The sequence below is a fragment of the Rhopalosiphum maidis genome, chromosome 2, assembly GCF_003676215.2.
Source record: "Rhopalosiphum maidis isolate BTI-1 chromosome 2, ASM367621v3, whole genome shotgun sequence".
In the NCBI taxonomy this organism is placed as follows: domain Eukaryota; kingdom Metazoa; phylum Arthropoda; class Insecta; order Hemiptera; family Aphididae; genus Rhopalosiphum; species Rhopalosiphum maidis.
In genome coordinates, this window is record NC_040878.1 from 16599037 (window position 1) to 16625699 (window position 26663).

The 26663-nt window shown below is 27.9% G+C and overlaps 2 protein-coding genes and 1 long non-coding RNA gene across 3 annotated transcripts; all 3 read right to left on the reverse strand.

Moving 5' to 3' along the window:
* Positions 1-7432: 7432 nt before the first annotated feature.
* Positions 7433-8621, reverse strand: LOC113554510. Its single transcript, XM_026958391.1, has 2 exons — positions 7821-8621; positions 7433-7751 (listed from the first exon to the last, which is right to left on the reverse strand). Exons 1-2 carry the CDS (start codon positions 8563-8565, stop codon positions 7465-7467), a joined length of 1032 nt encoding a protein of 343 aa, XP_026814192.1. The 5' UTR covers positions 8566-8621; the 3' UTR covers positions 7433-7464.
* A 9-nt stretch (positions 8622-8630) lies between these two features.
* On the reverse strand, positions 8631-10279 carry LOC113550999 (zinc finger MYM-type protein 1-like). Its single transcript, XM_026952985.1, has 3 exons — positions 10260-10279; positions 8804-9418; positions 8631-8739 (listed from the first exon to the last, which is right to left on the reverse strand). Exons 1-3 carry the CDS (start codon positions 10277-10279, stop codon positions 8631-8633), a joined length of 744 nt encoding a protein of 247 aa, XP_026808786.1.
* Positions 10280-13136: 2857 nt separating this feature from the next.
* On the reverse strand, positions 13137-22643 carry LOC113554078. Its single transcript, XR_003405229.1, has 3 exons — positions 22508-22643; positions 19445-19616; positions 13137-13498 (listed from the first exon to the last, which is right to left on the reverse strand). It is a non-coding gene; the product is annotated as an uncharacterized LOC113554078 (long non-coding RNA).
* Between the last annotated feature and the right edge of the window lie 4020 nt (positions 22644-26663).

Below are 26663 nucleotides of genomic sequence, written 5' to 3' on the forward strand. Positions count from 1 at the left end.
AGTTATTGTACATACTCAAAAACGATTCTGAGCGGAGAACTGATCCTTTACAATTGATGTGTAGCTGTCAGCTGAAATCAATAAATTAGTGTGAATATTTTGAAAATTGCAATTTGTGTATGGAAATCTAAATTAAATGCATAATTTAGTGGATTTTAATTGATGTGCTGTGAGCATTGAAAATATTAAATATATATTTATTTTTAATCAGGAAGCAACCGTGAAAACGTTAAATCACGCATGGTTAATTTTGAACGTATTTCATACAATCATAAATCGTAGCGTATCGTAGTTTCAGGATAAATGTTCAAAATTTGCGAATTTGGAATTAGATCGTCTATTAAGATTTTTCTGAGACTTGTCTAATATTTAATTTTCTTACTTCAATTATATAATTTATATTTACTAAAATAAATATATTATATATATAATATAATATATTAATTAAAATCCAAATAATCGTAACCTCGAACAACAATTTTTTTTTAGTTTTATAATTAAAATACAACTAAATTACAAAAAAGTTAGTACAAAATACACTATAATATTGTATTATAGAATAATAATTTAATAAATACAACAATTCCTAAAGCGTTAAATATTTTTAATTAAAAAAGATGAGAAATAAAAAATGTATTTATTTTTATGTTATTTACTTGATTTAATACAAAATATATAAGCAGCACATTATTTAAATACAATTAATTTGCCATCGCAACCATAAAGATAGTTTAATAAACATCATTGCTACTACATATTATTATAATAATATAGTTAAACTTAATAAATTTTACTGGAAGTAGGTACTTTATCTTAATAAAATTGTAAAACTTTGTGTGCAAATAAACTAAACAATTTATTATCAGTAAATAAAAAATATAAACGTCAACAATTTAATAATAATCTTAAATAAGTAAATAATAATAACGTTGACCTTAAGTGGCCAATAATAATAATAGTATTTAAATATTAACACATTCTCTTATACTTATTATTTATTGCATGAACACTTATTGATAAAATTATAATTACCTAAATAGTATACAATCAATGATTTTCGATTGTTTTTATTTCAATTTATTATTTTTACATCCATGAACAAAACACATTTAACTGTCTATACGTTACTTTAAGATAATATAAGTCACACATCCATTATACAGCGAACTCTCTCAAAATCTTGTCCTCCGCTCTACACTCGACATTTACTGTAGGTGCAGTATAACGATAATCTCTGGGTATTTTTGTCGGGTTCCAACCATTTGAACTCGAATAACAAAATATGTAATTACATCAGTACATGCAATACTTATATTATAATAAATGATTGAAGATAAATAATACATATTATACTATATTACGACTCTGCAGGTCCAAATTATTTTTTCCTTCAATTCCGTTGCGGCATATTAGCTCTTGGTTGGAATATCTGAATATGGATAGATAAATTACGACCTACACGCTCCTCATCACATCAAAAACATACGAAAAAATTCCCCAATACATGACGAGATACGTCAACAGTTGGATGTATTACAATTTAATTTAAAATTGTATGGTTTTATTACTATTGTTTTTTTTTTTTATCTTCGCGCATCTTATAATTATCAGTGAGAATTTTATAATATTACTTTTAAACTATTTAAAATATTGGCATTGAATTAATTAATGTTATTTTAGCGGTCAAATTTTCTGAAAATTAAAATTATTGAAATAATAATATTATTTAAAAATATTTATTTTATTAATTATTTTAGTATTTATCATTTTTGATACTAAATAATTTTTTTTTCAAATTATGTATAACTTGTTATTAGAAAAGTTTTAACTTTTTAAAATCATTATTAGTATTTTAATTGCTTCACCTTGTATACTTTTAAATGTCTTGTTTAAATTTATATTATATGTATCAGAATAAAATTACATGCCTAGAACTAAACCGCAAAAAATCGAAAACCCTTTAAAACTAGAATTGGTATTTATATATAGAAGTTTTATGACTCTTAACAGATTCTTCATGATTTCATTAAAATTAATAAAACAGATTAACGATACTGGTACGTATTATGTGTACCAGATTTTTTGGAAATATAAACAGCACACAAAAATATCTATGGTACGTTTCATGTAGTACTTCACTGTTTATAACTTTGTATAGCACACAAAAACAAACAGGTGATATCGTGCTTATGTTATAAAGCAACGTTAATAATTAAACACTCGTATAATAACGTCCCTAAAACGTTATGAAGCATAAATTGCACAGTAGGATAATCAGTATATAAATTAAAAAGGATATATTTTATGATATGATTCAGTTCGTTCAGACCATTAATGAGACTTGAAAATTGAAATTGTTAAGACGGAGTTATTGAACCTCGTGTGAGTTGGGGTGGGTGGTAAGTAAGTAAGTATGCCTATTATTATTCAGAAATTTGTCATAAGTATTTAAAATAATATTGGGGCCACTAAATTTACATAGAAGTTGCTAAATAAAAACCGCTATATAGCTAGTAGGTGACTAAGTCTGTGCACTTTGTCATTGGGTAAGTTACTATAATGATGTATTTAGTTTACATTTAACGTACATTTTTTTCCTGAATATTTATTCTGTAATTTTTGTAGTTGGTTCTTAAAGTTGCATTAGCAATTTAATAATTGAAATATAATTTATACTTTTTAAAGTCTAAGGAATTTTACGTTGTATAATACGCAGATATTTTTTACATTTCTATATTTTAACCAAATTATCTCCTCCAATATTTTATTGCGTCCCTCATACACTTCACCTGTATATTAACAAATTGAAATTGAAATACTTAAATAGTTATAACTTTTTAATTTGTGAATATTATAGTATTATCTTGTATATTAATAATAATTATTTAACATTTAATAGGATTTATAAAATGTAAAAATTGTTTACAATAAGCACGTGAGCGCGACAGGTAGATATGGGCTTGAATGTTTGAGGTGAGTAGCTACCCAGTAGTGGCACTCGACAAATATTAATAATATAATATGTATTAAATATTAAATTATTGTTTTTTTTTATAATCTCGAATCGTAGTTTATAACCATGGGTTCTTATTTATTGACAATAGTTTATATTTTTTATTTTATCATATAACATGTAATATAATATGTTTATAAAAATTAAGTGCACGGATAAAGATAATATTAAAATAACTTAGCTTTCCTTCTCATTGACCACTGTACAAAAATATTAGCTCAGTAGTGAATAAAAGGTTAGCACTGGTAGCACTGGATATATGAGATTAAAAACGACCAAAGAAATTGAATACATAATAAAAGTAAAGCCCATGAAGTATAAACACATTGTACTTACAATATTCCTCTAAATTGGCAAACACACAATAACAGCTATAGAGATTTATTAAATAAATAGTAATATTATTTTCAAGTAGTATACGAGTTACATGAGGGTAAATAGAACTTTAAAATTGGATTTAAAAGATGCGTCGATAAAATGAGATTTTGAAGGAATGAAATTATGAAATGTTTTGAGAAAAAAGGCGCTAAACCTAACTTTAAGAATACAGATTATTAATTTTTGTTTTCAAATGACAAACTTGATGTTCTTATGTTGAACATGTTCTTAATGATAATCGTCACATTGGCTATAATAATCGGTTATAAAAATTGTTCTGGCTTTTTAATAATAAAACTAAATATTGTATATTACAATAATTTGTTCAGGACTATTCTGTTAGCTTACTGTTTTAAAAACTTCGAGAAAAAATATCATTGCAGAAAGTGTGTACTACATTAACAGTCATATTGTATCTTCATTACACAATTCATTGATTGATACCAATCAGCACGATTATGCATAATATGAACATTGAATACCATCAACGTTCTGTGGAGTTTTCTAATCGTGCATACTGGCTATCGTATTCGCAGCATCATAAGCATCTCATTTTAGGATTGGATTCGATAAATACCATGACCACAAAGTGATGACTACTTATTTAATAGAAATTACTGAAGAATTTCTCAATATTTTATTGGAGTATTCGATTGGAAAGTTGATTTTAAGTATACGTCATACTATAGTTTATGTAAAATAATGTTATTAAAATAAGAACTAGAGAAATAGAGTGAAAGAAGTTGTAGGGTACATAGGAGTATAATATTTAGAAACTGTATTAATCGTTTATAATAAAATTATTTTTTTAACTAACTTTTAATATAAACATCGGATTTTACACCATTTCATTATGGTATTCATATTTTCACTATATATAAAACAAACACAACTATTTTACTATAATATCGTATATCTTATTTGTATTTATAATATAATTTTTATTTGCTCCGAGACATTTCCCTTTAATGAACGTGACCTGCGGGCTATCAAATTAACTATTAAACTACTGAGTGTACCAAACATAAAAATCGTTGGCAATAATAGTATATTCCTATTATAGTGTTATATACTGCAATGAGCCCGTAGGGGGAGAAATAATTTTACATCTGATTCAAGTAAGTCATAAGTATTAGATTATAAATACCTTTGAATTTTATTATTATTAAGAGATATACGAGATGATTAGATTAATATAAGACACTCATAATTTCAAAAACACTAACGTCTATAAAAATATTTCTTTTCTATAATTTTAAATCATTAAAAAAAATATTATTAACTAATTTTTATTGTTATCGTTTTTTGAGCTTCACATTTATTAAGCAGAATATTCATAAAAGTATTTTGATCTACGAAAATTTTGGACAAATAGTAGAGCTTTTTTTTATACATGTTATGTTATCAATTAATTTTACACTGTCAGTTATTAGTTTTGCAGCGTTAGCAATACTAGATAGTTATACTCTATGTACCGTATGTAAATATTACTCATCGTTTAATTTTACCTCTTAATTCACTGAAAATCTAATTTATTTATTTTTTAAAATTGGAAGCTCATGTACGGTATAAAAATACTCTTAATTTTGAAGATTAACATATTTTTTCTTTCCTTCAGGAAAAATCACAAAATAAAATATTTTTCAAAAGAATAATAAAATAAAAATAAATAAACAAAATTGACTTACAACTGTACTTATTATACAGCTAAAAAATATAGAATATAATTTCGATCAGTAGATATTCCAAAAATTATAACTTTAAAAAAACATTTTCTAGAATAAAAATATTTAAAGTAAATATTTAGTTATATTCTCACTATTTCTAATTTAACATAACTTCTATAAATAATTGATGATACATTTTATTTTTTTGTGGCCATAATATTTTTTTTTTTTTTTTTTTAATAATAAAGGCGTCGACATCTATGGTCATTAGCTTATACACTGTTAAATTAACTTAGAATTTTAGATATGGTAGATAAGATTACAATATAAAAGATACAATATACAATATTACAATATCATAAAATAAATAATGTTTTACATTTTAAAAGTATATATACATAAGTATTTACATTTGGGATATTATAATAGGTTTATAAGATTAATGAATCTGTAAAAATTAAAAATTGCGTCAACGTTGGCTTCCCCTAATGCTTCCTCCATATTAGTGGGGTGACTTAAAATTTTTCGTTCTTCATTAAACATAGGGCATTGAAGTGTGATATGCTCGATTGACAAAATGTCATTGCATTGATGGCAGATTGGCTGTTATTCTTGTGGGTTAAATAAATAAGAATGGGTGAGCCGTGTGTGGCCGATTCTAGCTCTAGTGGTGGCAATGTCTACTAGACGTGCTGTGTTAGTGGGAGGACGCCATTTTTTGATGGTCTTTTTTATATTTTTTAATTTATTATTTGTTATGCAGTCCCACTGGGATTGCCACTGTTGGAGAGCTATTGTATGGCCTATTCTCAATAGGTCTTTATATGGTAGTGATTTAATTTCATTTGAATCAGTGGATAGTATAGCTTGGTTTGCTAATAGGTTAACTTCTTCATTCCCAGTGATGCCAGTATGAGAAGGGACCCACATGAACTCGATAATATTATTTGATTTAGACGTTATGTTGAGTATTTGTTGGGAGATTTCATTAGACTGGTTAGTTGATAGGAGAGAAGTTAGGGCACTGAGAGAGTCGCTTATGATAAGTGATTTATTCATGGGAATAGATTCGGCATGAATAACTGCTTCTTTGATGGCTATAATTTCTGCGGTGAAGATGCTAGTCTCAGTAGGGAGTTTATAGAGTTTTTTAAAAGCACCAGAAATGAATGCACAACCTGTACCATTAATATTTTTGGATGCATCTGTGTAAAAAAGATTAAAGTCGTAAAAATCTGAACTTATAATTTCTCTGAAATATGAGGCGATAATGGAATGGGGATTTGAGTTTTTATTCAGTTGAGATAGTTGGGTGTGAATCTTGGGATAATACAGCCAGAATGGAGTTGATAGAAATGGAGATGTTGTCTCGATTTTAAAATGGAAATTTGAGACTGTACATATGCGTAAATATGTTTCCATAATTGTTGCTGGATCTTTTGGTTGTCTTGTTTGGGTTGGTGAATTGAATAGATGGTATGTTGCTTGGTGAGTATACCTAAGTTTTTTTGTAACATATTTAAAAATTTCTTTATTTCTTCTTATTTGTAGTGGAGGTTCTCCTGAAATACATAATATACTATCTATGGGGCTTGTACGAAAAGCACCTATAGCTAGTCGAATTGCTTGATTATGAATTGGGTTGAGGTATGGTGTTTGGTTTGGCTGAGTTATATATTATAGAGCCGTAATCCATTCGTAAAAATATTAATGCTTTATAAATTAGAAGTAGGCTATCTTTTTCAGCTCCCCATGTAAGGTGGGAGAGAGTTTTTATGATTTTCATCTTGGTATTGCAGTTTATTTTAAGTTTTTTGAGGTGAGGTGTCCACGAGAATTTGCTATCAAATATCATTCCAAGTATACAGATGTTGTCTGTATATATTGTTGGGATATTATTGATGTAGATGTGATGTAAAAGGTTATTTTTCTTTTTATTAAATATTATGCATTGGGTTTTAATGGTGAGAATTTAAAGCCGGATTTCGAGGACCATCGTGTTAGTAAGTTTATGGAGTTTTGTAAATGAGCTACGGTGGTCCGGGATTCGGTTCCGCTACAGTAAATATTGCAATCATCTGCGAATAAAGTATACTTCACGGCAGTAGCGAGGCTTGAGGTTTTTGGTTGGGGAGACACTGAAAAAAAAATGGCACTAATACGCCTAGACCCCCTCTTTTTTTCTTGAACCCGGCAACTATGGCCATTATCTAAACGGTAATAAATAAATGTTCAAAAACTAAAAACAAAATTAAATTATATTTAAAAACTTCCAAAATAATAATATTTGATGTAATAAAACAAATGTATTATAATTTATAAATTATAACCAACAAAACAAAATAAAATGTAATATAATAAACTGTATATGTGCAACTCGCATTAACATGAAGTTTAAAAACAAATTTACGTTAATTTATACGTTAAATCTATTTTTCTATTTTTTGTCTTAGAAAATAAGTCAATGACATTGTCAATAAATGTTGGGTCAGTGGCTAATTCACTCAACATTTTCTTCTCGATAGCCATAGTACACAAATTTGAGAATCTATCGTGTGTCATTGTATTTCTTAGAAACGTCTTGATTCTTTTTAAAGTACTCATACTTCTTTCACTAGAAGCCGTTGTTACAGGAATACACAAAATTAATTGTAACAATTTTGTAAGCTCTACGTACACTTCTTGTAACTCAGCTGAAACAAATATGATTATATTATAATTAAATACATAGATTTTAAAAATAATAATGATTATGTACCAACCTTTAATAATATAATTCAGCAATTCTTTTGGTGGAAGATGTTTGTTATTATCATTGTAAATAACTGTTAATTCATTTTGTAATCTCTCTTGTTCGAATACTCCTGGGAAAACTTTTAGTAGTTGATTTAGTTTCTCAATTGGAAAATGTTTTTTGTAATTAATAAACTCATTGTTGTTTGCGAGCTCAATAAATTTCAAAACGTGAAAATCTTGAAATCGAACTTCAGTTTGGATAATTATTGAGTCCAATATTTCATACGTCAGATTTTTGAGACTATTTATATCTTTGTCTGTATATTGAAGTTCGTTATTCAATTCCATTGCAGACTCGCAACACTCGGTTATAGTATTTTGGTCATTTCTCATAGCTGATAATTGTGTAGATAAATTTTTTATTTCATTTATGCAAGTTTGTACATCCGCAGTGCATTTTGTTTGAAGTATTAAAAATACATGATCCGAGTATATAAATATTCGATGAAACAGACATAATAAATACACAAATTTTTGATTTGATAATTTATGCAGTAACCCATACGCTGTACTTATAGAAATCGGATCCCAGTCTTCCCCCTCTGTTACATACGATATCGCTTTTTGTAGTTCTTTAAAATGTGTACTTATAGTAGCTGCTGCTCTTGAATGGTAATTCCACCTTGTTTCACAACTTTTTGGCAACTTAAAACCTTTTTCCCGAAGCAGCTCAGTTCGTTTTGGTGATCTACTGAAAAATGTGTGAAACATTGTAAGGTCGCTTATAAAAATACGGACGGACTTAATATTTTTTGACCCATGTAAAAAAATTAGGTTCAGTTGATGGGCATAGCAGTAAATAAATAGGGCTTTTGGATAAGTTTTTTTAATAATGGCTTGGACTCCATTTTGGTTTCCAGCCATGACGGCCGCTCCATCATAAGTCTGACATATAATTTTATCGTTTATATTCCATTTGGTTATTTCTGCCAATAAAATATTTGAGAGCCCAACAGCACTTTTATCTTTTGATACATCAAAAAAACCTATAAATCTCTCTTCAATGTTGTTGTCAACAACGTATCTTAAAATAATACTCATTTGTGATTTGCACGATACATCGGTAGTTTCGTCGGCTTGTATAGACACAAAATTTGCACATTTTAAATCATTCATTATTTTAGTATTTACGACATCTGTAATACAAGCAATTAAATCATTTTGCACATCACTAGACGTTCCTTTAAATAAAGAGTTAGACAAAAAATGTTCTTTGAGTATTTGTTCTTCTTGCGATAAGAGTTCTAATAGCTCTAAATAATTACCCTTACTTAATGAGCTTTTTCGTTCATCGTGTCCTCGGAAAGCTAACTCTTGTTTCCCCAAATAACACACAACATGAATTAATCGAGCTAATATGCGACGGTTAATGCCAACTTGTTCATTATATTTTATGGCTTGCAAGCGTCGCCCTTCCGATAGTGCATGATCAATTATATTTTTACCAAGTAACTTAAATTGTTCCTGACAAACGAGATGCCTTTCAGAAATAGCATGTTTGTTTGCTTTTCGTTCGAAATTTTTTATATTTGACACACCTTCGTTGCTCCAGGTTTTCTCTCCTCTTAATAATAAGCAGTAAAAACAATATAGTTTATTTCTTACCTGACTACCAGTAAGCCATTTATATTTTGAATACCACACGAATTGAAATTTTCTAGTTGTTTTTCCGTCAGCTATTGTTAAATGCAATAAGGGACATGGTTTTTTATTTTTAAGTTCATATTTTTTTTCGTATGAATAATTATTAATTCCATCGTCCAAAATGGAATTAATTAAATCGTCAGCCATTATGAATTACGAGGACAATTAATTACAATTACAATAAGAAATAATAAATATTGTAAAACAGTCGTACGACATTACGATTGCGCGGCGTGACAATGCGACGGCGACGTTTATTGAGGATTGAGGTAATTACGAACGGCGAGACTTGTCTCATCGAGTACATAGTAATCCCCACTCACATTAACATTTCCCTTGTACCCGCGCACCTATATTTGTGAGACAATGCGTCGCAACGTCTTTTAGATTTAGATATAATACCGTATTTGAAATGACCCGTATCGCCAACACGTACGCACGGCTGTATCGCCGCCGTATGCCCGTATCGCGTGCATCTAATCTATTTTAAGAATTCTATAACTTTATAACGAAAAACCGATTTTAACAAATACTGAAACATACATCATATATTTTAATATTTTATAATATAAAATAAAATTCACATTTTTAAATATTGTATAAAACAAAATAATAATTATTTATTTGTCCCGTGTTCTAATTTCTAAGTGGGGAGACATTGTCTCTTTGTCTCCTATGACGCTTCGCCACTGCTTCACGGGTTTTTGTATGTCGCTAAAGATATCATTGATGGCAACTAGGAATAGTGTTACACTAATTACCGATCCTTGTTGAAGTCCATTTTCTATTGCTGTATGTTCGGAGAGGACATTATTGACTTTGACTTGAATTGTTCGGTCAGCGAGGAAGTTATGTAAGAATTTTAACATGTTACCGTCTATGGACCAGCTGGACAGAATATCAATTACTCTATTTTCCCAGACCATATCATAAGCTTTTTCCAGGTCGAGGGCGACAAGGATGGTGTGTTGTTTTTTCTTAATGGATTCGCTTATATTGGTATGAAGAGTAGCGAGAACATATTGTGTTGAGTGGTGACGACGAAAACCGTATTGTTGTTTGATGAATTTATGTGACGTTTCAAGATACCAGACAAGGCGCCTATTTACAATTTTTTCCAGTAGTTTACAAAGAGTGCAAGTGAGAGAAATTGGGCGGTAGCTGTTGATTTAAAATTTGTTTTTATTTGCCTTTAGGATGGGTATAACTATTGCTTGGTGCCATTTAATAGGAAGTGTTCCGTGAACCCAAATGAGGTTGTAGATTGTAAGTATTTTATTGAGTGCGAATATTGAAAGGTTTTTAATGAAAATATATGGGATATCATCAGGCCCTGGGCTTTTACTGGAACAGTTGCCTAATTCAGAGTGTAGCTCTTCAATTGTAAGCGGGAGATTATACTCATTATTATTATTGCGTATGTATGAATTTATGTTGAAGGATTCGTCTTTGGCTCTTTTGTATATGGCGAAATCATTATCGAAATTTGAATTGCTACTATTAGCTTGGAAATAATTAGCAAAAGATTGAGCAATATCGCAAGTTGATGATAATTCCACTTGAATATTCTCATGTTCGTAGTATATATGCCTTTGAATGCTCTAATTTTGTTCCAGAGCGTAGATGAATAAGTATGGTTATTGATAGTTGAAGTAAAATTATTCCAGGAGGAAGTTTTATTTTTTTTTAGAATTCGGCTCGAGCTTTCTTTAAAAGAATATGGCCTGCTAGTAACCTGGTTTTTTCAAAACGATTTAAAGCTATTTCATAATTTTTATATATGTTTTACACTCATCCTTCTACCAAGGGACTATTTTATGGTTAATTGGCGGTTGGATTTTCCTATTGCGACGGTGGCTGCTTCGATGATGGAGTTTGTTAGATTTAGGACGAGTTCATCAATTTTATTTTGATTTATGTCCGGAGTTATAAGATTTACTTCATTAGTCTGAGAATTTTGTAGTGCGTGATCTACAAGAGAAGAGAAAAGCTCCCAGTTTGGATTTTTTAGTCTCCATTTATTTATTGGTTCAGGTTGGAGAATTAGATGAGATAGTTTAAGTATTATTGGCCAATGGTCGCTTCCATTATAAGAGGTAAGTGGGTCCCATTCTATGTCTGGCGCAATTGTAGGGGTAGCGATAGAAAGATCAATTACAGAAAGATTCTCGTTGATAGGATTGAGTCTTATAGGGTTACCGTTATTGAGAAGTATTAGATCAGAGTGATCTATAAAATGTTCCATGGTTTTGCCTCGATTATCGGTGTATATGGATCCCCATAGAGTGTTACGACTGTTAAAGTCTCCTACGATAATAAAGGGTTTGGGTAGTTGAGTTGTTATTAGCATTAGGTCTTGTTGTGTGAATGGAGTGCTATTAGGTAAGTATATGTAATAAGTATACATATTTGTTTATGGAATTTTGCAGTAATTACTATGGCTTCGAGGTGTGTATTAAGGTTAATTTCTTTACTTTCTACATTATTCTTAATAAATATAGCTACACCGCCACTTGCTCGGCCGTGATTTATACGATTTTTGAAAAATCCATTATAATGTTTAATATGACTTGACTGCGAAAATTTTAAATTTGTTCTTGGAAACATAATATATTAGGATTAAAGTCGGATATTATTCGTTGAATGTCTATATTGCGTTTATAGAATCCATCTATATTCCACTGAATTATGTTCATAAGGTTTTTTTTTTAAACATATAAATATATATTTGTTGAGAATAGTTTAAATTGGTAGTATTAATTTTAAAGGGATTCACTGTTGTCCTGAGGAGGTTGGATTTGGAATAATAGGTTTGATAATTTGGTTAACTTTGTTTTCATAGAACGATCATTGATGAGAAGGCTGATTAATTCTATTGTTTCTAGAATTAATGGTATGTTTGAGCCTATATCTTCGCATAATGTATGTATATTAATTTGTTTATTTCCAAAATGTTCTATAATATATTTAAATTGCAGGTATTTAATAGAACTATTGTTATCCGTACTAGAGAAGAAGGGCTCTGTTAATTGTAAGGTGCTATCGAAGTTTTTAACATTTAGCTTAATATATGAGTTAGACCGAGGTAATACTTTTGCTATTTTTTTGTCTGGTTGTTGGATTGTTATAGAAGAGGAGGGAGGTTGTTGAGATTTTGTTTCAGATAGAGGTCTTTTGATTTGGTCTTGAAGAGTAGCGATAAATGTGGTTTCTTCGAGGTTTTCAGTGCTTACTAGCTGTTGGGGGCTATCTACTAAAGTTGAAATGTGTTGTGTCGATTCTGGATTTTTCAAGACTGTGCTGGTGAGTGGAGGGTAGAGAGCGTCATCTGACCATTTTATTTGGTTTTTTATGAGTTGTGCATTAAAAGGTGGAATTACTGGAGGTAGGGTGTTTTCTAATAATTCAAGGTTATCGTCTATGAATACATTTGAATGTTGTGTTAGGTTATTCTGCTGGTTGAGCGACTGAGTGGGATTTTTGTTGTCTGTAATATTTTTATTGCAGGTCATAGATGTGTGCCCTATTGACTTACATGTAATTGTATCGTCAGTAAAAAATTCTGAAATTTGTTTCATTTGTAATCATTAATAAATAAATAAATAATAAATTGTATGCTGATTAACTAATTCATAAACGAGTTATTACAATAACCATTAAATATTACTTGGTATAATAAATTATTAATTTATAGAAATAGATGAAGACGTTTTATATTGTTATGTTTGTTACCATAATATGTAACATAATAGCAGCTGGTATCTTGGTATTGGGTTATCTATTGTCGTACCCAAAAACATATTAACCGGTTAAAAACATATTATGTACCCATTCGAATATTTCTAGTTGCAAGTTCTTCAGCTTCTATAGCGTTGATACGTGTCACTGATTTGGAAGTATGACGGATTTTGATGACTTTAGAAAATGTGTTACAATCTATTGTTGTAGTGCTGAAGAACTTTCCGGTTTTAATTTAATGCGCTGCCATAAGTAAAATAACCTAAGGATATAAACATTACATAATTATATTAGATTATAAGGGAAATTATTTTTTTTTTATGGTATAGGTACGCAAAGTAATACATTTAAATATGATTTTAGAAAATAATACATAGCAAAAAATACCAGTCATTATATTTGTTGATAACTTATTATGGTACTTAAAAAGAAACTATATACTAACATGTATTGCTCCGTCTTAGTAGCATCTTTACAATATCCATATCTTATTTAACAATTAAAATATTGACAAAATCCAACGTATTATGCTCAGATAATATTCATACTTTTAAGTTTTAACTTTCGTAATAGATCCGTTTAATCGAATATTAAGTATTTAAATTTAACATAACACAATCTATTGAACGCCAATATTAACTATGTTAACTATAGATTTGTAAGACAGTAACAATACATAATTATACTATAATAAATAAATATTTCTATTTTTCTCCTGGTACAATTTTAATATCATTATTTTGTTTTAAAAAAAATTGAATAGTTGGTAGATACTTGACATTTTTTCCAAATGTTTATATTTTCTTTTTCATTGTATGATAAATTAATATTCTAATATGTTTAACTATTTTTGAGCTTATAGTAATTTATAGGGCAACAGCGTTTCAATTTTTACATTAAGGTGCTTTTAAAGAAAAGGAAAATTATTATTTTAATAACATAAATAAGGCATTTAATCAATTATTTAAAAAATAATGTATAGACAAAAAGCCCATATTATTTTTTTGTACCTTATCATTAGGTATAATTTAAACATAATCATTTGTAATTCACGGTTTTCGAATTTGAATAGATGTTATTTATGCGATCTGCTTGTAATTTATTTTTTGAAAATAGAAATAATGTATATTGTATTTTCTGCAAGAGCGCGCCCCGATGACTACAAAAGTAAACCCTTCATAATAATATTGTATTATACATGATTTTGTTGTGTGTTATGATTTTATTCAATAATATGACATAACTAGTACCAGTAATAGTAATAGTATATTATAATTTCTAAATAAAATATATTTCGGAATTATTTTATACTTAAACAGCTTATTGGACAGTGTAGTGGTGGTGGTGATGTGAATGTTCTTTATGCTTATAATAATCAAATAATTAAAAAGTGATGGTAACAAAAATAATATCAATAAAGGAACGTTACACAGTTATGAATTTTACAAAATATCATAATTTGCGTTTTTATTATGGTGATTTTTATTAGTGCTGCTTCGACAAATGGTATATTTCGTTTCAAACATAAAAAGAACTTAAATTTTCATAGTTAAAACTAAGAAAACAGTGACATACTTTTTAACGGAAATGTATTTTATTTGCACATATGTTTTTAAACATTACGTATGTAGGTTTATGTACAATTATTTTTCGTGAACCTAGTAATTTTGTGAATTATACATTGACATTTAATATATTCCGTGGTTTTGAAACACAAGAAAAAATTACAAATCGTTCGTCATATAAAAAAATAAAATAAAATATTTAAAATTCATAATATATTACTGCAATAGACAATCATGTATATTATGTTGGATTAATGTATTCTTGGTTAAGATAATACAGAGACAGCTATCATGCTATGTTGATCAATACATACTATTTTTTTAAACTAGTTAGGTACCTATAGTATCAACTTGGTTTATTAACAACTTTGAAAATAACAGTTTTATAAAATATTACCTATGCAAGAAAATAAATAAATAAATTTATAATAAACTAGAATCTGCAACTATTTCAATATTTTAGTAATGGAAGTATAATAATAATAGTATAATACCTCAAAAATTATTTAAACTTATTATGTGTAGGGAATACTAAGTCAAGTTTTGATATTTTAAAATTCAAATATGATTATTAATTATGACTGAATAATAATATACTGCAATAAATGCGATGATAACAATAGGTATCCCTATTGACCCTACTATGAGTATGTTATTAATATTTACTTACTCTTACATAATCTGCTCGTATATTTTGATAGTCATATTTTTCATGTTTTGAAGTTTTATAAAATAATGTGTTCAAATTTCTACAACAGGATGACTTAGTACTTGCTGTGCTAGTACAGATTACTAACTTACAAAGTTTATACAAAAATAGAATTTTATATAATGGTAATTGAATGTAATAATATTTATAATACATTTTGCACATGAATATAATATGTTAACAAACAATTGATATAGAAGAGGAGGGAGGTTGTTGAGATTTTGTTTCAGATAGAGGTCTTTTGATTTGGTCTTGAAGAGTAGCGATAAATGTGGTTTCTTCGAGGTTTTCAGTGCTTACTAGCTGTTGGGGGCTATCTACTAAAGTTGAAATGTGTTGTGTCGATTCTGGATTTTTCAAGACTGTGCTGGTGAGTGGAGGGTAGAGAGCGTCATCTGACCATTTTATTTGGTTTTTTATGAGTTGTGCATTAAAAGGTGGAATTACTGGAGGTAGGGTGTTTTCTAATAATTCAAGGTTATCGTCTATGAATACATTTGAATGTTGTGTTAGGTTATTCTGCTGGTTGAGCGACTGAGTGGGATTTTTGTTGTCTGTAATATTTTTATTGCAGGTCATAGATGTGTGCCCTATTGACTTACATGTAATTGTATCGTCAGTAAAAAAATTCTGAAATTTGTTTCATTTGTATTCATTAATAACGATCCGGAAAGCTTTGAGATATCTTCGTGTTTAATGTAGATTTGACGTCTAAAACTTAATATATGTTCATATCCTGCTTCTTTTATGCCAGCCTTGAGATAATTTATTTCAGATATTGGTGTTATGTTAATCTGCTCAAGTGCGTACAGTATTATCTGGTTAGGGATGGAGGGGCATACATTTGATATTATTATTCTTTTGGCTGGATTGAGAAGTCTACGTTTAGGAATTTCTTGCTGGTTTATTTGTATTATGTTTTGAGTTTTTTCTAATAGGGAGTATAGTATTTGTTCACTAGATAAGAATACGCATACACGACTCATAGAAATTTTAGATACGAATATAATGTTGCAAGGAGAAATAATTTGTCCCATAGCAATGATGTAATCTTTCAGTAATAATCCGCCGACCGGATGAAGAACAATAGCCTGTTCCCTTTTCGGCGTGTTTGAGTTGGCCGTGACTAAGGCATAGTTCAGTTTATTGTTATATTTTTATCGGTAGATAATATGTTATCTTTAGGTGTTGCGTGGCTGTCATCAGATGTATGTATGGAAAAGTGTGTGGTGGCAGAAGAGATAGGGGTGTATGTGTAGTAGTAGTGTAGTTTGTAACAAGACTCAAACCAGTTTTGTTATTGATAGGTGTGTGAGGCGAAGTATTTTGTAACTGTTTTGGTATTAGTTTTTACTTTTGTCTGAACATTTGGTTTATTTGGATGACATTTTCTATATTAGGGAAACTGAAGATGGTGTTCTATTTGAAAGAGTTTCTCTGGGCTGTGAGCACCGATTATTGGAGCTCATTAGGAAGACGTTTAGGCGTATTATAATTATTAAATAATCATATAATTACCCGTTATCGAAGTAAGTGTCGTAATATGTTTGCTATCGTAAGCTGTAAAAGCACACTCGTGGACGGTTTACACACGTGTTGATCCGTCGGTTATCAAACACGTACTGCCAATAATATTTATACAATTGTTGTGTTAAAGTTTTTGTTTTAAACAATGCCAATATAAAACAAGCTCAATAATATTTTCACAATATAACATTTCATATTATTATTACAACACATATCTATTGTTATAATTTTTTTCAAAAATCATAATAATTAAAATGATTTTTGTATTTGTAAATTATTGATACTTTATCAATTTTTTAATATTTTAGGTATTGACGGAGGAAGTACTCAGTGCGAAGACGACAAACAGTGGTCGCTAAGAAAGGATCAATCTGTATTAGGTTAGTATTAATTTGATAATTTTAAATGTACAGTAGTTATGTTAATAATTTTTGTTCAAAATATATAATATTTATTTTTCTACATTCTATTTCTATTGTTTTGTTTTATAGACCCATATGTAGGCAAGTATAGTAATAAATAATATAGTGCATGATATAATATTCATATAACATAATTTATTTTATATGAATTACTAATTTAAATGATAAATATTATTATATTCACTTGTTATAATGAATCAATAATTTTTAAAGAAATAAATTATGATGTTTTATATACAATTTAAAAACTAACTTATTATGTTATATACTTTCATCATAGCAACACTAACTGAAGCTGGATTCACTGGTTTGTGATGCAATTTTAAAATATTATTGTTCAGAATAATTTATAAATTTTAAAAGAAAAACAGTATATTTTAATCGATTTTTGTTATTGCATATTCTAAATGTTAATTTAATATTATTAACAACTAATAATATTGTATTGTACAATTGTTTCAGGCAACCAAATGACAAATTTAAGGAGTATGACGGCGACAACGGTGTGTACACACATAAAAATCTATAGATTAAGTCTTGAATACAAAACATGAGTTGTATGAATTATACTATAAATATATTATATAAAACTATAATGTTAAATTTAAATATTTCCATTCCTTTAATTTATGTAAGATTAAGTAAAATAATATGTATTGGCGTTGAGTATAGATAATATAGTAGTATCTTATACTTAATATATTAATTAAATTAGGGCATTAGGCAACTATTGTAATATTTTTAAATTATGGAACAAGAACGCATTATTATAATATGTAATATAGGTACCTAATTAGTAAATCGTAATGGTCAATTGTTCATAAAATAGTCACTTCAATTTAGTTCGTGTAATTTTTTTCCAAAATAAGGATTCATATACTCTACAAGTAGCTATGACTATAATATCATGTATCAATAATATGTTTTACTTAACCTTAGTATGTTTTTTCAGAAACTGCGATTGAATACTTGGCATTTTTAAACAAAACAGCAAGCATAATATAATATTATTAATTAAAAATGATATATAGATACGAAAGAGTACCCTAAATATTTAATGTGTGGTATATATAATAAAGGGGGATAAAGATAAAAAAAAAAGGAAAAATAAATACGGACTTCGCAGTGTACTAAAGGAAAAAAAATAATGAAATTTGTTAGGATTGGAATATAGTGCTCTAAATACAATAACTAATTAATTTGTTTTTAAAATGAATTTGAAAATATATCACTGCGTTATAACTCTTGTACATTTAGTACAAAAGTTTCCACGTTGTTCTTATATCTGGTGTACATTATACAAACACACATGGCACAATCTTTAGTATATCAAAATAGCTTATAAAATATACTTAGGTAGTGATATAGGGTGACAGATCTTTTTGTCTCAAGCTCGTTTTTGTATTAGTGATATATAATATATTATTGAACTCAAATCTAACATACTTGTTACCTATAGAGACTTACTTGATATTTAATATACGGGAGAATTGTGTCTACTTAATTGCCTTTTTTTGTAAAATTTTACAGATTTCGTATCAGATGATTACAGGAAGAGTGTTTGCCGTACAAAAAGTTGATTTTCCTAAATTAGATTGGACTAAAAGTACTCCGGAAGAATGATAATTTTACAAATACACTTAGGGACATTAATAGATTGACATTTATACAAGATGTTTTAAATAAACTTTACTCTAAATCAATTATGACATGTATAAAAAATATATCTTAAATATAATGATGTCAATGATTTTCATAATGTAATTGTATGCTGATTAACTAATTCATAAACGAGTTATTACAATAACCATAAATATTACTTGGTATAATAATTATTAATTTATAGAAATAGATGAAGACGTTTTATATTGTTATGTTTGTTACCATAATATGTAACATAATAGCAGCTGGTATCTTGGTATTGGGTTAATCTATTTGTCGTACCCAAAAAACATAATTAACCGGTTAAAAAACATATTATGTACCCATTCGAATATTTCTAGTTGCAAGTTCTTCAGCTTCTATAGCGTTGATACGTGTCACTGATTTGGAAGTATGACGGATTTTGATGACTTTAGAAAATGTGTTACAATCTATTGTTGTAGTGCTGAAGAACTTTCCGGTTTTAATTTAATGCGCTGCCATAAGTAAAATAACCTAAGGATATAAACATTACATAATTATATTAGATTATAAGGGAAATTATTTTTTTTTTATGGTATAGGTACGCAAAGTAATACATTTAAATATGATTTTAGAAAATAATACATAGCAAAAAATACCAGTCATTATATTTGTTGATAACTTATTATGGTACTTAAAAGAAACTATATACTAACATGTATTGCTCCGTCTTAGTAGCATCTTTACAATATCCATATCTTATTTAACAATTAAAATATTGACAAAAATCCAACGTATTATGCTCAGATAATATTCATACTTTTAAGTTTTAACTTTCGTAATAGATCCGTTTAATCGAATAATTAAGTATTTAATTTAACATAACACAATCTATTGAACGCCAATATTAGCTATGTTAACTATAGATTTGTAAGACAGTAACAATACATAATTATACTATAATAAATAAATATTTCTATTTTTTCTCCTGGTACAATTTTTAATATCATTATTTTGTTTTAAAAAAATTGAATAGTTGGTAGATACTTGACATTTTTTCCAAATGTTTATATTTTCTTTCATTGTATGATAAATTAATATTCTAATATGTTTTAACTATTTTTGAGCTTATAGTAATTTATAGGGCAACAGCGTTTCAATTTTTACATTAAGGTGCTTTTAAAGAAAAGGAAATTATTATTTTAATAACATAAATAAGGCATTTAATCAATTATTTAAAAAATATGTATAGACAAAAGCCCATATTATTTTTTTGTACCTTATCATTAGGTATAATTTAAACATAATCATTTGTAATTCACGGTTTTCGAATTTGAATAGATGTTATTTATGCGATCTGCTTGTAATTTATTTTTGAAAATAGAAATAATGTATATTGTTTTCTGCAAGAGCGCGCCCCGATGACTACAAAAGTAAACCCTTCATAATAATATTGTATTATACATGATTTTGTTGTGTGTTATGATTTTATTCAATAATATGACATAACTAGTACCAGTAATAGTAATAGTATATTATAATTTCTAAATAAAATATATTTCGGAATTATTTTATACTTAAACAGCTATTGACAGTGTAGTGGTGTGGTGATGTGAATGTTCTTTATGCTTATAATAATCAAATAATTAAATAAGTGATGGTAATCAAAAATAATATCAATAAAGGAACGTTACACAGTTATGTTTAATTTATAAATATCTATATTTGCGTTTTTATTATGGTGATTTTTATTAGTGCTGCTTCGACAAATGGTATATTTCGTTTCAAACATAAAAAGAACTTAAATTTTCATAGTTAAACTAAGAAACAGTGACATACTTTTTAACGGAAATGTATTTTATTTGCACATATGTTTTTAAAATTACGTATGTAGGTTTATGTACAATTATTTTTCGTGAACCTAGTAATTTTGTGAATTATACATTGACATTTAATATATTCCGTGGTTTTGAAACACAAGAAAAATTACAAATCGTTCGTCATATAAAAAAAAAAAATAAAATATTTAAATTCATAATATATTACTGCAATAGACAATCATGTATATTATGTTGGATTAATGTATTCTTGGTTAAGATAATACAGAGACAGCTATCATGCTATGTTGATCAATACATACTATTTTTTTAAACTAGTTAGGTACCTATAGTATCAACTTGGTTTATTAACAACTTTGAAAATAACAGTTTTATAAAATATTACCTATGCAAGAAAATAAATAAATAAATTTATAATAAACTAGAATCTGCAACTATTTCAATATTTTAGTAATGGAAGTATAATAATAATAGTATAATACCTCAAAAATTATTTAAACTTATTATGTGTAGGGAATACTAAGTCAAGTTTTGATATTTTAAAATTCAAATATGATTATTAATTATGACTGAATAATAATATACTGCAATAAATGCGATGATAACAATAGGTATCCCTATTGACCCTACTATGAGTATGTTATTAATATTTACTTACTCTTACATAATCTGCTCGTATATTTTGATAGTCATATTTTTCATGTTTTGAAGTTTTATAAATAATGTGTTCAAATTTCTACAACAGGATGACTTAGTACTTGCTGTGCTAGTACAGATTACTAACTTACAAAGTTTATACAAAAATAGAATTTTATATAATGGTAATTGAATGTAATAATTTTATAATACATTTTGCACATGAATATAATATGTTAACAAACAATTGATATAGAAGAGGAGGGAGGTTGTTGAGATTTTGTTTCAGATAGAGGTCTTTTGATTTGGTCTTGAAGAGTAGCGATAAATGTGGTTTCTTCGAGGTTTTCAGTGCTTACTAGCTGTTGGGGGCTATCTACTAAAGTTGAAATGTGTGTGTCGATTCTGGATTTTTCAAGACTGTGCTGGTGAGTGGAGGGTAGAGAGCGTCATCTGACCATTTTATTTGGTTTTTTATGAGTTGCATTAAAAGGTGGAATTACTGGAGGTAGGGTGTTTTTCTAATAATTCAAGGTTATCGTCTATGAATACATTTGAATGTTGTGTTAGGTTATTCTGCTGGTTGAGCGACTGAGTGGGATTTTTGTTGTCTGTAATATTTTTATTGCAGGTCATAGATGTGTGCCCTATTGACTTACATGTAATTGTATCGTCAGTAAAAAAATTCTGAAATTTGTTTCATTTGTAATCATTATAATAAATAAATAATAAATTGTATGCTGATTAACTAATTCATAAACGAGTTATTACAATAACCATTAAATATTACTTGGTATAATAAATTATTAATTTATAGAAATAGATGAAGACGTTTTATATTGTTATGTTTGTTACCATAATATGTAACATAATAGCAGCTGGTATCTTGGTATTGGGTTATCTATTGTCGTACCCAAAAACATATTAACCGGTTAAAAACATATTATGTACCCATTCGAATATTTCTAGTTGCAAGTTCTTCAGCTTCTATAGCGTTGATACGTGTCACTGATTTGGAAGTATGACGGATTTTGATGACTTTAGAAAATGTGTTACAATCTATTGTTGTAGTGCTGAAGAACTTTCCGGTTTTATTTTAATGCGCTGCCATAAGTAAAATAACCTAAGGATATAAACATTACATAATTATATTAGATTATAAGGGAAATTATTTTTTTTTTATGGTATAGGTACGCAAAGTAATACATTTAAATATGATTTTAGAAAATAATACATAGCAAAAATACCAGTCATTATATTTGTTGATAACTTATTATGGTACTTAAAAAGAAACTATATACTAACATGTATTGCTCCGTCTTAGTAGCATCTTTACAATATCCATATCTTATTTAACAATTAAAATATTGACAAAAATCCAACGTATTATGCTCAGATAATATTCATACTTTTAAGTTTTAACTTTCGTAATAGATCCGTTTAATCGAATAATTAAGTATTTAAATTTAACATAACACAATCTATTGAACGCCAATATTAGCTATGTTAACTATAGATTTGTAAGACAGTAACAATACATAATTATACTATAATAAATAAATATTTCTATTTTTTCTCCTGGTACAATTTTTAATATCATTATTTTGTTTTAAAAAAATTGAATAGTTGGTAGATACTTGACATTTTTTCCAAATGTTTATTTTTCTTTTCATTGTATGATAAATTAATATTCTAATATGTTTTAACTATTTTTGAGCTTATAGTAATTTATAGGGCAACAGCGTTTCAATTTTTACATTAAGGTGCTTTTAAAGAAAAGGAAAATTATTATTTTAATAACATAAATAAGGCATTTAATCAATTATTTAAAAAATAATGTATAGACAAAAAGCCCATATTATTTTTTTGTACCTTATCATTAGGTATAATTTAAACATAATCATTTGTAATTCACGGTTTTCGAATTTGAATAGATGTTATTTATGCGATCTGCTTGTAATTTATTTTTTGAAAATAGAAATAATGTATATTGTATTTTCTGCAAGAGCGCGCCCCGATGACTACAAAAGTAAACCCTTCATAATAATATTGTATTATACATGATTTTGTTGTGTGTTATGATTTTATTCAATAATATGACATAACTAGTACCAGTAATAGTAATAGTATATTATAATTTCTAAATAAAATATATTTCGGAATTATTTTATACTTAAACAGCTTATTGGACAGTGTAGTGGTGGTGGTGATGTGAATGTTCTTTATGCTTATAATAATCAAATAATTAAAAAGTGATGGTAACAAAAATAATATCAATAAAGGAACGTTACACAGTTATGAATTTTACAAAATATCATAATTTGCGTTTTTATTATGGTGATTTTTATTAGTGCTGCTTCGACAAATGGTATATTTCGTTTCAAACATAAAAAGAACTTAAATTTTCATAGTTAAAACTAAGAAAACAGTGACATACTTTTTAACGGAAATGTATTTTATTTGCACATATGTTTTTTAAACATTACGTATGTAGGTTTATGTACAATTATTTTTCGTGAACCTAGTAATTTTGTGAATTATACATTGACATTTAATATATTCCGTGGTTTTGAAAACAAGAAAAAATTACAAATCGTTCGTCATATAAAAAAATAAAATAAAATATTTAAAATTCATAATATATTACTGCAATAGACAATCATGTATATTATGTTGGATTAATGTATTCTTGGTTAAGATAATACAGAGACAGCTATCATGCTATGTTGATCAATACATACTATTTTTTTAAACTAGTTAGGTACCTATAGTATCAACTTGGTTTATTAACAACTTTGAAAATAACAGTTTTATAAAATATTACCTATGCAAGAAAATAAATAAATAAATTTATAATAAACTAGAATCTGCAACTATTTCAATATTTTAGTAATGGAAGTATAATAATAATAGTATAATACCTCAAAAATTATTTAAACTTATTATGTGTAGGGAATACTAAGTCAAGTTTTGATATTTTAAAATTCAAATATGATTATTAATTATGACTGAATAATAATATACTGCAATAAATGCGATGATAACAATAGGTATCCCTATTGACCCTACTATGAGTATGTTATTAATATTTACTTACTCTTACATAATCTGCTCGTATATTTTGATAGTCATATTTTTCATGTTTTGAAGTTTTATAAAATAATGTGTTCAAATTTCTACAACAGGATGACTTAGTACTTGCTGTGCTAGTACAGATTACTAACTTACAAAGTTTATACAAAAATAGAATTTTATATAATGGTAATTGAATGTAATAATATTTATAATACATTTTGCACATGAATATAATATGTTAACAAACAATTGATATAGAAGAGGAGGGAGGTTGTTGAGATTTTGTTTCAGATAGAGGTCTTTTGATTTGGTCTTGAAGAGTAGCGATAAATGTGGTTTCTTCGAGGTTTTCAGTGCTTACTAGCTGTTGGGGGCTATCTACTAAAGTTGAAATGTGTTGTGTCGATTCTGGATTTTTCAAGACTGTGCTGGTGAGTGGAGGGTAGAGAGCGTCATCTGACCATTTTATTTGGTTTTTTATGAGTTGTGCATTAAAAGGTGGAATTACTGGAGGTAGGGTGTTTTCTAATAATTCAAGGTTATCGTCTATGAATACATTTGAATGTTGTGTTAGGTTATTCTGCTGGTTGAGCGACTGAGTGGGATTTTTGTTGTCTGTAATATTTTTATTGCAGGTCATAGATGTGTGCCCTATTGACTTACATGTAATTGTATCGTCAGTAAAAAAATTCTGAAATTTGTTTCATTTGTATTCATTAATAACGATCCGGAAAGCTTTGAGATATCTTCGTGTTTAATGTAGATTTGACGTCTAAAACTTAATATATGTTCATATCCTGCTTCTTTTATGCCAGCCTTGAGATAATTTATTTCAGATATGGTGTTATGTTAATCTGCTCAAGTGCGTACAGTATTATCTGGTTAGGGATGGAGGGGCATACATTTGATATTATTATTCTTTTGGCTGGATTGAGAAGTCTACGTTTAGGAATTTCTTGCTGGTTTATTTGTATTATGTTTTGAGTTTTTTCTAATAGGGAGTATAGTATTTGTTCACTAGATAAGAATACGCATACACGACTCATAGAAATTTTAGATACGAATATAATGTTGCAAGGAGAAATAATTTGTCCCATAGCAATGATGTAATCTTTCAGTAATAATCCGCCGACCGGATGAAGAACAATAGCCTGTTCCCTTTTCGGCGTGTTTGAGTTGGCCGTGACTAAGGCATAGTTCAGTTTATTGTTTATATTTTTATCGGTAGATAATATGTTATCTTTAGGTGTTGCGTGGCTGTCATCAGATGTATGTATGGAAAAGTGTGTGGTGGCAGAAGAGATAGGGTGTATGTGTAGTAGTAGTGTAGTTTGTAACAAGACTCAAACCAGTTTTGTTATTGATAGGTGTGTGGGCGAAGTATTTGTAACTGTTTTGGTATTAGTTTTTACTTTTGTCTGAACATTTGGTTTATTTTGGATGACATTTTCTATATTTAGGGAAACTGAAGATGGTGTTCTATTTGAAAGAGTTTCTCTGGGCTGTGAGCACCGATTATTGGAGCTCATTAGGAAGACGTTTAGGCGTATTATAATTATTAAATAATCATATAATTACCCGTTATCGAAGTAAGTGTCGTAATATGTTTTGCTATCGTAAGCTGTAAAAGCACACTCGTGGGACGGTTTTACCACGTGTTGATCCGTCGGTTATCAAACACGTACTGCCAATAATATTTATACAATTGTTGTGTTAAAGTTTTTGTTTTAAACAATGCCAATATAAAAACAAGCTCAATAATATTTTCACAATATAACATTTCATATTATTATTACAACACATATCTTTGTTATAATTTTTTTCAAAATCAATAAATAATTAAAATGATTTTTGTATTTGTAAATTATTGATACTTTATCAATTTTTTAATATTTTAGGTATTGACGGAGGAAGTACTCAGTGCGAAGACGACAAACAGTGGTCGCTAAGAAAGGATCAATCTGTATTAGGTTAGTATTAATTTGATAATTTAAATGTACAGTAGTTATGTTTAATAATTTTTGTTCAAAAT

Bases quoted from the DNA above. Each gene is read 5' to 3' on its own strand.
- LOC113554510 (XM_026958391.1), bottom strand. From the start codon at position 8,565: ATGTTTCACACATTTTTCAGTAGATCACCAAAACGAACTGAGCTGCTT. The intron at 7,752-7,820 runs GTTGGTACATAA...TATTTGTTTCAG, and splicing joins GCTGAATTATATTATTAAAG to CTGAGTTACAAGAAGTGTAC.
- LOC113550999 (XM_026952985.1), bottom strand. From the start codon at position 10,279: ATGGACTTCAACAAGGATCG. The intron at 9,419-10,259 runs GTAATTAGTGTA...CTTATTATTAAG, and splicing joins ATGGACTTCAACAAGGATCG to AGGAGAGAAAACCTGGAGCA. The intron at 8,740-8,803 runs GCTCTCAAATAT...ATTATATGTCAG, and splicing joins AAAGATAAAAGTGCTGTTGG to ACTTATGATGGAGCGGCCGT.